The sequence below is a fragment of the Rutilus rutilus genome (genome assembly GCF_951802725.1).
Source record: "Rutilus rutilus genome assembly, chromosome: 24".
NCBI classification, from domain to species: domain Eukaryota; kingdom Metazoa; phylum Chordata; class Actinopteri; order Cypriniformes; family Leuciscidae; genus Rutilus; species Rutilus rutilus.
The window spans coordinates 28,084,727-28,097,833 of record NC_140228.1 but is presented as its reverse complement, the minus strand read 5'-3'; the positions used below and the strand labels follow the sequence as shown (position 1 = coordinate 28,097,833).

The window sequence follows — 13,107 nt, the reverse complement described above, 5'->3', positions numbered from 1 at the left end:
GTTAACATGCTGCTAGCATGTTTTAACACATAGCTAACACAACAACTCTAGCCCTTTGTTAAAACATGCTAGCATGGGATGGGACACATCAAAATGTTTGACCAATAGCTTTTAGCTGACATCACAGACTATGATTTGCAACTTAGACATTCTCACTGTAGAGTATTTCAATGGACAAAAATAAGTATCCATCTCTGAGCAAAAGATATGACATCATACATATTTTCGGTTCATTTTCCCAATAGAAAAATACTTTTTCTAAAGTTTCTGAAGTTTTTTTTTATATATATATATATTTATATAAAGGGTTATTTTGTCAAATTTTAATTTAAATGCATCAACACAGGTTCGAATCCAGCTCGCAACATTCTCCACATCCTGTTTCCCCATTTTCTTCTTTGCATCATTTCCTGTTCTCTTTAAATCAAGTCATGGCCTCACCTTCTGAAACACATCTTTATCATCGATGTATTTGAAGACGGTGATGAAGCTGGTCAGTTTGTCCTCGACTTCATTCTCCGTCATTCCTTTTGCAGACTTCTTCAACAGGTTGTCACAGTACTTGGCCAGCTGTGCGGCGGCGAAGAGGAAAAGGAGTGTTAATGTTCAGTCAGTGTGTGTTCATTAGGTTGGTAAGAGTGTATTTAGTCATCTTGATCTAAGGTTGGCAGAATAAACAGTGATTACACACCAGCTCAGGTGCTTTGCAGATGGATTTGGGCTCTCTGAAGTTCACTACTGAAGTCAAGGCCTGGAAAGGAAATGAGCAATAAAAGCACAAACCACAAACTCCAGTGTTTGGAAACACACACATGAACCCGAGGTCAACGCTCTCTGAATCCCAGACACCCCCTACTGGACTACAGGGAGAACGTTTGCACAGTTTGAACTGTAAAATGAATTTTCTGGAGAAAATGTGAGTGATGCTCTTCTGTGTTTAATTCTCAGCCATGATGCTATAGAGTTGCTGAGGTGTGTTTTAGAGTGGACATGTGTGTTTATTATATGTTATATTATATTATATTATATTATATGATGTTATATTATATTATATTATATTGTTATATATTATATTATGTTAAATTATATTATGTTATATTATGTTATGTTATATTTTATTATATTATGTTATATTATATGATGTTATATTATATTCTATTATGTTAAATTATATTATATTATGTTATGTTATGTTATGTTATGTTATATTATATTATATTATATATTATATTATATGTTATATTATATTCTATTATGTTATATTATGTTATGTACTTATGTTATATTATATGATATTATATTATATTATATTATATTATATTATGTTATGTTATATTATATGATATTATATTATATTATGTTATGTTATGTTATATTATATTATATATTATATTATATTATATTATATGTTATATTATATTCTATTATGTTATATTATGTTATATTATATTATGTTATATTATATGATATTATATGATATTATATTATATTATGTTATATTATATGATATTATATTATATTATATTATATTATATTATGTTATGTTATATTATATTATATTATATTATGTTATATTATATGATATTATATTATATTATGTTATGTTATATTCTATTATGTTATATTATATGATGTTATATTATATTCTATTATGTTATATTATATTATATTATGTTATATTATATGATGTTATATTATATTCTATTATGTTATATTATATTATATTATATTATGTTATGTTATGTTATATTATATGATATTATATTATATTATATTATATTATATTATATTATATTATATTATATTATGTTATGTTATGTTATATTATATTATATTATATTATATTATGTTATATTATAGTATATTATATGATGTTATATTCTATTCTATTACGTTAAATTATATTATATTATATTATATTATGTTATGTTATGTTATGTTATATATTATATTATATGATGTTATATTATATTCTATTATGTTATATTATATTATATTATGTTATGTTATATTCTATTCTATTATGTTATATTCTATTATATTATATGATGTTATATTATATTCTATTATGTTATATTATATTATATTATGTTATGTTATATTATATTATATTATATGATGTTATATTATATTCTATTATGTTATATTATATTATATTATGTTATGTTATGTTATGTTATATTATATTATATTATATTATATGATGTTATATTATATTCTATTATGTTATATTATATTCTATTATGTTATGTTATGTTATATTATATTATGTTATATTATATTCTATTATGTTATGTTATGTTATATTATATTATATGATGTTATATTATATTATATTCATTTCAATAACTGCATTTGTTTTATTTCAAAGTATTGAATTTTGTACTATCATTACATTACGTCATTGCATTACATTACATTATAATGTATATTAATATATATTTTATTATATCATATAATAATTTCCATAACTGCATTTGTATTATTTCATTATAATTTCTAAGTATTGATGTTTTTACTATCATTATGTTCGGTTATTACATCATAATTTATGATATTATATATTAATCTCAATAATTATATTTGTATTATTTGAAAGTATTTATGTTTTTACTATTATTATGTTAGGCTATTACATCATAATTTATTAAATTATATATTTTTAATCTCCATAAATGCATTAGTATTATTTCTAAGTATTGATATTTTTACTATCATTATGTTATGTTATTACATCATAATTTATTTTATTATATATTAATCTCCATAATTGCATTAGTATTATTTCTAAGTATTGATGTTTTTACTATTATGTTATTTATTAAATTGGTAACACTGTATTTTAAAGTTTTGTCCATTACACATCTTACATGTACTTACTATAGTAATAACAGTAAATTATGCATAATTACAAGCAACCAACTCTAAACCAAACCCTACCCATAATGTAGTTAATTAATATTACTCAGTGCTTTTTTGTATGATTACACTGTAATAAGGACACCTTAAAATAAAGTGTAGCCTTTATATTACATTATACTGTGCAAATATTTCAAAGTATTGACGTTTTTACCATCAATAATGAGCGTCTAAATCTTTGTATAAATGTATAGACACTTGTAAATCATTTTTAAACTGTGTTGAAATGTAAGTGTACCTTATCAAGAGCACTCATGAAGTGTTGGTCCCCATTCAACACTGTGTTAATCAACTGGACAAATTTACTATGAACCTCTAACACTGACTCCACAAACTGGGTTGGCATCTGCAAGACAAAGATCAGAGAGCACCGCAATTAATGCTATATACAAATAATTCTGCATATAAACCTGTTTTAATCACATTTAAAAAAACGGTTAGTTCCAGTCCTTGATTCTGATTGGTCAATAGCTGTGTTTTATTCACGATAAATTGTCTATGTATTACTACACAACACTCTTAGCAACGCAAACACATGTTTGATCTCATTGATATTGTTCATTGAAGCTATAGTAGAGTATTGTGAGAGATCGAGTAAGCGAGTGTACCAGCATTTACAGTAGACACAGCATTTTCCTTCAGGTCAGTCCTATATTAATAATAAAAAAATCTGTTTGAATGTCCGCTGCGATATCTTGTCCTTTTAACAGTTAAGGGGTTTTCCCGAGTCCTAATCATTTGTCAGTTGTGTCTTGCTTCTCCGTGATCACACGTTTGAGTCCTTTCAATGTAAAAGTCTTCTCTACTGACTGACTCACTCATAAAGACAGTCTTTGCCGCCATCTAATGGTGAAATAATGTATGTAACGTCAGTTGCTGTTTACGGTCAGGGACTATTTTTTCCAGCGGAAGGAAGGCTTTTAGTGATTTTACTTCATGAAAGTTGCATAGATACATATTTTTCGGCTTTAATATTTGTATTGTGTGGTAAACGTTTTATAAAAGCAATAAGGTACGAGAGGCTAGTGCTGTATCGGGAATGAGTCACGACCGCCTCCGCTTCGCGTCGAGCCTAACAACGCCCTTCAGCCGTGACTTATTCACGATCCAGCACAGCCTCTCGTACCTCATAGCTTACATATAGCAACCGAGCACTTTTAGACTCTAAGGTTTCACAAACAGGGCTTAGATTAAAGGTGCATTGCGCAAGTCTCTGAGTTTTTGCAGAACTATGCCCCCTTCTGGCGACACGCGAAACTGCAACCAGAGTTGTGCACGCGGTTACATGGAGTTTGCGCTGGGGTTTGGGATGAACTAGAAGCCGGTCTCTTTGAATCCATCTTCTACTTTTGCAAAAGTCGCTCGAGTTGTCTTCGCTGATGCGGATAATTGCGGCGAATACACAAACCTGCCAGACAAAGCCAGGTGAGCGTGAACGCGCATGACGTCACGCCCAGTCGATTCCGTCCCGAATCCCTCTTATTTATTTTACTGTACAGGATTATAGAGGCAATCGCAGTGATCATAGAAGGGCTCATTCAGCCCATCAGGCAATTGTTTAAGCATGTATGGGTTAGAAAAACGGGTATTTTTAACATGAAAAGTTGCTTAATGCACCTTTAAGCCAGGATTATGCCTTTAAGTAGCTTTTATAAACATGCCTAAGAAAAAAAAAATATATACTGATGTGCATCTAAAGACAAAACAATGGCAGTGACAATATTTTAAGATACGTCAGTGTAAATTACTTTTCAGCCTTTTAGTCTGGGACTAGGGTTAAGCCTTGTCTGTGAAACAGTTCCTTCCACATCACCCCAGTTACTCACGTTTTCCTGAGAGAGGTTACTGGTGGCTCTGAGACCCTCATCATGGATGTGGACCTGGAGCTCTTGGATCATGTGAGGTAAGCCGCTGGACACGGCCCGCAGTAGCGTGTACATATTCGCCATATCTGAAACCAAACAAACCATCAAGACGACGTCCTACATTTACAACAAGCCAATGGACGACTTGCACAAATACTTCCGCGTTCTACTTATTACACCTCGGTAGTTTCCGCTAACAGCGTTCAGCGCACACACATACATGAGAACGCAGATTATCACTACCTTTTATGGCTGCCAATGGATTGAAGGGATGGTTGATTATGATTTCACTTTTCTAGCTTTAGTTAGTGTGTAATGCTGCTGTTTGAGCATAAACAACATCTGCAAAGTTACGATGCTCAAAGTTCAAAGCAAAGGGAGATATTTGCTTTTAAAGAAATCGCTTTTTAAAGGGATACTCCACTTTTTTCGGAAATATGCTCATTTTACATCTCCCCCAGAGTTAAACAGATGAGTTTTACCGTTTTAGAATCCATTCAGCCGAACTCCGGGTCTGACGGTACCACTTTTAGCATAGCTTAGCACAGATCATTGATTCTGATGAGTCCAGTAGCATTTCTTTCAAAATGACCAAAGAGTTTCAATATTTTTCCTATTTAAAACTTGACTCTTCTGTAGTTAAACCGTGTACTAAGATCGACGGAAAATGAAAAGTTGCGATTTTCTAAGCCTATATGACTAGGAACTACTATTACATACTACTACCATGCACCCATGGTACAGCCGCACAGTTCCTTGATTATTACGCCGGAATGAGAGTAGTTCCTAGTCATATAGGCTTAGAAAATCGCAACTTTTCATTTTCCGTCGATCTTAGTACACGGTTTAACTACAGAAGAGTCAAGTTTTAAATAGGAAAAATATTGAAACTCTTTGGTCATTTTGAAAGAAATGCTACTGGACTCGTCTGAATCAATGATCTATGCTAAGCTATGCTAAAAGTGGTACCGTCAGACCCGGAGTTCGGCTGAATGGATTCTAAAACGGTAAAACTCATCTGTTTAACTCTGGGGGAGTTGTAAAATGAGCTTATTTCCGAAAAAAGTGGAGTATCCCTTTAAGGACTACAACAAACGGCTGGTAGAGACTACACAAGCTTCCTCCCGGGTTAGTGACATCACCAACCCTAAAATTTACATAAACCCCGCCCCCTGAACACTATTGATAGATTATCAAGACAGAATATGCTAATCAATGACTAGAACGCATAAGCTACATAAATTCATCAACTAAACATTCAGAAATGTTTGTCTACATGTTGTCACTTCTTCTTGAGTCTCTCCATCTTTCTGACTTTGGTTTGAACATAAAAGGCTAAAAGCTTTTGAAATGTTCAGTGCATGTGTGTGTGTAGCTCCGCCCCCTGTGCCGGGAGCAGCAGCTCATTTGCATTTAAAGGGACAGACACAAAACGGTGCGTTTTTGCTCACCCTCAAAAAGTGACAATTTTAACATGCTATATAAAAATATCTGTGGGGTATTTTGAGCTAAAACTTCACACACACACACACACTCTGGAGACATCAGAGATTTATTTTACATCTTGTGAAAAGGCCATTATACCACCCCTTTAAAACAATTAATCATGATCTCTGCATTGAGCCTGCTGAAATGTTCCTATAAATATATTTTCTTTCCAACTGTGCATACTGAATAATAAATAGGCTAAATATATTGACCCACTAACCTGCAGCAGTCCTCTATGCTCGTCTTCTCATTAACAGTGTTTTTCTCTTACTGATATTTCATACCTGTTGAGTTTACATTTTAAAATGAATTCGACAAATAAAAAGGATTGCTTGTGTGCGTTTAGTCAACTCAATGACGACAGTACACTGAAAATATACATAAGTGAGTTGTACTATTTGAAAACGGAAGTGCGTCACGAAGCTCAGTGCAAGTGGTCCATTGAGACGCATACATACACAAACATAAATCCCTGAACGTTCACACTGGTGGTAAGCGTAAATAAACCTGCTGACCCTCTCTCTTTTCCTGTCGGATGATATTTTGACACTCCCCGTGCAAGAACTGCAGGTGATCGGCCACCATCCTCTGCTGACATTCGTGGATGACTTTGGCGTAAGAGCTGGGGTGCAGATACTTCCGACATCTCACCTCTTCGTCTTTCAACCGGCCTAAAACCTGCAGGAGCAGCAGAACACAGCAGGAAGCAGAGTAAACGTCTCCTGATCACCATCACAGGAACGACAGCAACATTCATTATTTCAGTGAGGTCATTGTTTCTGCTTTAAAATTATTACATTGGTTTTTAGCTAACTGTGTGATTTGTATATGTACATTTCTGAAATACATAACTTAGACAGTTTCCTTTGATGACAGATCACTCTAAATTGTAATGTGGACTCATGCATTTTCTGTAAAGCTGCTTTGAAATGGTGTGTATTGTGAAAAGCACGCTATACAAATAAATGTGAATTGAATTGGACAGGCTCACCTTCTCCATATATTGGGAGCAGTTGGACTCCTGCAGTAGATTGGAGGCTTCTTGTTTGTAATACTCGCCGGTTTTTGTCAGAAACGGCCCCTCGAAGATTTCCTGATAAAACTGGGATTAAAAGAGAGGGTGTGGTCTTCAAATCAGACGCATGAGTGCATAAACACACACACTCCAAGCATGCAAATATGCACACAAACGCTTGGGGTCGGTAAGATTGTTTAAATGTGTTTGAAAAGTCTCGTGTTCAACAAGGCTGCATTTATTTGATCAAAAATACAGTACAAATAGTGAAATATTATTACTTTTTAAAATAAATGTTTTCTGTGAGAATATATAGTAAGATGTAATTAATTTATTCCTGTGATCAAAGCTGGATTTTCAGCATCATTACTCCAGTCTTCAGTGTCACATGATCCTTCAGAAATCACTCTAATATGCCATATCCGCCATACTTTTTTTTTTTTTTTCAGGATTGTTTGATGAATAAAAATGTCAAAAGAACAGCATTAATTTGGAATATAAATATTTTGTAACATTAAAAATGTCTTTACTGTCACTTTTGATCCATTTAATGCCTCCTTGCTGATTAAATATATTAAAAAAATATATTAAAAAAATATTATATATAATATATTTTAATAAATATATTAAAAAATAATATATTAAATATATTTTAATATAAAATATATAAAATATATTAAAGATTTTTTAATATTTAAAAAAGTATTTTTTTTTTTAAACGGTAGTGTACAAAAAATACATTTTTAAAAATATTTACAGAAAATATTAGCATTAGCATACAAATAACCAAAACTTTGAATCAATGTCACACAAAAAAAAAAAAAACATGCATCTGGACAGAGATTCTCACCTTTAGAGGAAACTTTTTCTTGTATTGTTCAACATGAACAAAGGAGTTGATAACCCCATGGATTACTTTCTGATTTGGGTCCTCCCCACATCGGTCGCTACGGAAACAACATCAAAACTTACTAATTAATCTGCAAATGTATCCTCTGCAGAACTGACATATAATCAATAAACCTGAACTTGGGTTCAGGTCATGCAAAAGTGTCTGTGGGACCAAAGACTTGCCATAGATGCGCATTACCAACGTAAATATATTTACAGTAAAACACAACAGAAACAAGCAAGTGGAAAGAATGGTTTAATATGGAAGCTTATGGGTAGCATATTTCAGTTTGAGATGTAATATGCAAAATGACAATGCAATATGTAAAATGGCAATGCATTTCTGTATTTAAATAAAAAATGTCCAATACATTTGTACAACGTTTGGTGCAAAATGAAAATTCAATGATATAATTTACATTTGCCATTTCATACACTAGAAATTGAATACATATTTTAATGCTTTAAAAGTTGCAAAATTTAAATTAAAATGTATTACAGAAATGATTAGATATGTTTAACATGTTCAAGCAAAAACTGTAGCAAAATTGTCATTTAAATGTTATTTTTTCTTAATTGCATTTACACTCACAGATAAGACACTTGCGATTGCATTTCCATTAAGTGTCCTGCAATGAATGTAGCCGATCATTTATTTGCTCCCCATAAGCTTCCATAGTTTAAAAGCTTGAACGTGAAGCTTGCATTTTTGTTACAGCACTTTTTACACTTGAGTAAAAAAAAGAAAAGTTTGTTATTTGAGCTTCTGTAGAGAACGAGGCTGGGCGGTGTGACAATATATATTACTAACATGGTATAAAATGCTTATCGTTAGAGATTTTGCTATATTGCCATATGTAAATCAATAGCACTATTGGCACTTCAGAGTGATGAAATGCATGAATTAGTATATAAAGAGTGGGATGTGCTTGATGTTTAAAAGAGTTATAAGTGCAATATATTATATGGACATGTGGTGCATACCATCGTGAATTCAGTTCTCCTTCACGTTTTATTGAGCTTGAATGGTCGAATACACACGCAATTCTGTCTAAATGCCCATCGTGTGGAGTAATCATGCAAACACAGCTGTTATTACTCAAGAGAAATAACCAGGTGAGTGTAAACCGTATGTATGTGTATAATGGATCCATGCGTTTGGTCTTAAAGTAACAGCAGCCTAATAAACCTACTTGCTGCTCTGTGTCATTAATGTTAATCACACAAAAGATAAAACAACTCACTGCTCTTGCCTGAATCACTTTTTAAGCTTTAATAAGAATAAATGTATATTTAATTCATACAGTGAAGATTATGCAATATTTTATTTTTACGTTTGATTATTACATTTCTGTAGTAATTCCAACATGTTAAATAAACCTAATGTACCTGAAAAACTTTTGTATTTTTGTTATATGCTATTTGTCCTATTTTTCTTTTTCTTATTTGCCACTTTTTTTCTTATTTTTAATAAACGACATGAGATCAAATGAAACAAAATAACTATATTGTGATATATATTATTATCGTGAAATACAATTTCTCATATCGTGAAATAAGAATTTAGTAATATCGCCCACTTCCTAAAAGAGAACTAGATAAAACTATAACTGGTTATGTGATTCCGGTGTAATTCCTGTGGGTGGAGCACAGTTTTATTCCTTTAGGGATGTTAATTATGAATTGCTGCTTATTGATGTCGCTTGGCTTGCTCCCTCAAACCCTTGGCTATTTGTAGAACTGAAGTGGACAAAAATAGTAAAAAACAGACAAAAATAATTCAATATTCAATATTGACCGATACAAAATAAATAAATTTGTCAATAGAAATAAAATAAAATAAAATAATGGTTCAAGTAAAGCGAGACACTACAGGTGAATAGGGTAACATTTTTAACTAGCAGATATCACCATGAAACTATCCCAGTTGATTACCTACATAAATGTATTACACGTTTTCTGTAATTTAATATTTAAATATGCAAATTAGGCATTATCTAATTAAATATGCGCTAATTTAGTATGGGATAAAGCCAGGTTCAAAATTATTTTTTCATTGTGTTCACATATTAGATGGGGAAAAAAATTACAGAGGGATTTATGGATATCTACTTTTGTTATCCTGTAAATCAGAATATACTGTCAATAGCCTTAAAAAAATGATTTTCGCCATGTTTTTTGGAATAAAATGTTATGGCTAGGAATAATATATTTACAAATCCCTCTGTAAATGTCTTCATAATATAACTAGGTACAAGACTGGCAGGTTTGGTGTATATCGGTGCTACTGAAGCGGAGATTTCGGACTTGGAAAATGAGAGAAAAGTCATTTTGAGAAAACAGGCTTTAAAGATCGCGGAGCAGCGGGATGATTTACAACGCCAACTTTTGTTGAATTTATGAGAAATCTACAGACGCAAACAGACAAAGTGTAGTAAAATAAAGACCTAAATGTGTATTTCGGACACAAGTCATATCCCAAAATCTCAAAATTGACCAGTGAAACAAAAACAATGTTTTTGCCTGCCGTGTCTCGCCTTAAAGAAAATAAAAGTGAAATAAATGAAAATGTTTCGAGGTAAAGTCGTATTAAACCTGGAAACATTCCTCCCATCTTAAAAGTTGAACCTACTTCTTGATCTCTTTCAGAAGCATCCCGATCAGCATCGGTTGAAGGGGCTCGATCATTAACTTCCGCCACATGTCCAGCGCAAGCTAAAAACACAACAAAAACACCAGTTTATGACAGAATAAAAACCCAATTTGACATCTGAACAGCGAATAGCTCATCATCCGATTGTGTTGTGCCGGGTTAGGAACCCCTGCGTACCTCTCCGATCTCCATTAGCGGCTCATTCATGTCCACTCCTCCGTATCCATACTGCAGGTCAGCTTCGGTCAGCTTGTTCTTCTTAATAAACTGTGTGTTGAGGTACCTGCAGCAAATTCATCAAAACACTAATTAGGGAAGAGCAGTTGCTATTATTCTAGATGAATGTTGATGCACAATAAAGCCACGGGTGACGTCACTTCAATAGCCGCTTGTTTTCACAGCTGACCAAGACCAGCGGGACAGTGACGGGGTTCAGGCGGTGAAACCAAGCAGAAACTGACCAAAGCCCTTGGCGAGGCCGAAGCCCGCATGCCAGAGAAACAAAACCTTGTGCACTCAATGTAGCGCATGCTAGTGAACACTCACAATCAGTGCTAATGTATGATATCAAATGAAGATAACTATCCCTCTCCACAAATCCTCAGACCGGCGTACTAATCCTGCACTCTTACCAAATTTGTAACGTGCATATTGTGTGTGCACAGTATGCAAACTTTCTGAATGCATGAAATAACAGGAAAATCAAGTGTGTGTGCCAAACTGTGCAGTTTACAACAGGCACACTTCAGGGAATACCGTATCCCACAGTGCAACGCTCCCGGCTCCTAATGAACTGTTATTTTAACATCCCTGTGGTGACGGATTCAGACAAGTTTACACAAAGCTAGATTAAGAATTGCAAAACTATTCAATTACTTTTCACGTCTGATGTGGTAACGGGACTGGACTTCTTTTCAAGAGTTTGGGATCAGTTTCGATTTCTTTTAAAGAATTTAATACTTTTTATTCAGCAAGGATGCATTCAATTATTTTAAAAGTGGCAGTAAAGACTTTTACATTGTTACAAAAAAACAATTTCACATAAATGCTGCTCTTTTGAACTTTATAGGCATCAAATAATCCCGAAATCATCATATTAGAGTGATTTGTGAAGGATCATGTGACACTGAAGACTGGAGTAATGATGCTGGGAATGCAGCTTTGATCACAGGAATACATTACAGTTTACAATGCTCATATAGAAAACAGTCATTTTAAATTGTAATACTGTTTCACAGTATTACTTTTTTTTACTGTATTTAAATGAAGAGCATAACAGACAGTGTGTACTAATATATATACGGTAGGTTTTACATCAGACTGATTTTCTTAGGCTAAAGTTCAAGATTTCTAGTCGAGACTAATATCGGCCTAAGTGTTAAACTAAAGTAAAACACAAAAGACCAATAATCGAATTCTAAGACAACCACTCGATCACGATATAGCCTAATATAAACACTTAAGTTAGGGTTCACCATCCAAGAATCACACCGGCATGAACACGAACACCATTTACCAACCAAAAACTCTGAAGTAGTGAAGCTCAGTAAAATTGATTTCAGAATTAAAAGTTCATATATCCACATTTCATCTGTCAACCACCTAATATTGTTTAGCAAACCTAGTAGTCCCGCCCCCTACTCCACCATTGGTTGAGCCAGAGAAAGACAACCTATAGGAACTGCTTATGTATAGTTGTCTCTCGACTAGGAGGATTCGAGCACTGGAGAACATCGCACTCATCACACAAACTCACCTGTATAAGCAGTCCATGTACTCCGCTCCTTTGCTGTATTCCTCCCAGTATCTGTGATACATCACCAAAACCTTTTCTTCAGACTCCAGGACTCTCTGTAAGACACACACACACACCACAATGATATAAAAGACATCCGCGGTTAAAAGCTAACGGCACTGGCCTGAGAACGAGGCGTCCTCACCTTGAACAACTGCCGGACGTGGTTCTCCAGAAACACCTTGGTCTCGGTGTACAGTCGTTCCCCTAAAGGCTCTGGATATGCAACACACAGCGCGTATATGTCACTGAAGCTCACGTTAAGGAGGTTTTAATGAAGGATGCATGAAGTTAGGCCACCGTGCAAAAGTTTGGGGTCGGGAAGACTTCTTTAATGTTTTTGAAAGAAGTCTCTTCTGCTTTTATTTGATCAAAAATACAGTAAAAACAGCAATACTGTGAATAACTTGTAATATAAAGTGTCATGTGATCAAAGCTGGATTTCCAGCATCATTACTCCAGTCTTCAGTGTCACATGATC

At 33.4% G+C, this 13,107-nt stretch overlaps 1 protein-coding gene across 1 annotated transcript in view; it reads right to left on the bottom strand.

Annotated features, from left to right (window-relative positions):
• The window catches only part of cul2 (cullin 2), a 31,995-nt gene that overhangs the window by 16,282 nt on the left and 2,606 nt on the right, over positions 1–13,107 (bottom strand). The window contains exons 3-13 of the mRNA XM_084398772.1: positions 12,772–12,874; positions 12,588–12,682; positions 11,009–11,114; positions 10,811–10,893; positions 8,138–8,234; positions 7,264–7,374; positions 6,788–6,950; positions 4,746–4,870; positions 3,158–3,265; positions 692–751; positions 442–570 (exon numbers count right to left, since the gene is read on the bottom strand). Of these exons, the coding sequence (XP_084254898.1) occupies positions 442–570; positions 692–751; positions 3,158–3,265; positions 4,746–4,870; positions 6,788–6,950; positions 7,264–7,374; positions 8,138–8,234; positions 10,811–10,893; positions 11,009–11,114; positions 12,588–12,682; positions 12,772–12,874 (1,180 nt within the window). The remainder of the gene's footprint in view (positions 1–441; positions 571–691; positions 752–3,157; positions 3,266–4,745; positions 4,871–6,787; positions 6,951–7,263; positions 7,375–8,137; positions 8,235–10,810; positions 10,894–11,008; positions 11,115–12,587; positions 12,683–12,771; positions 12,875–13,107) is intronic.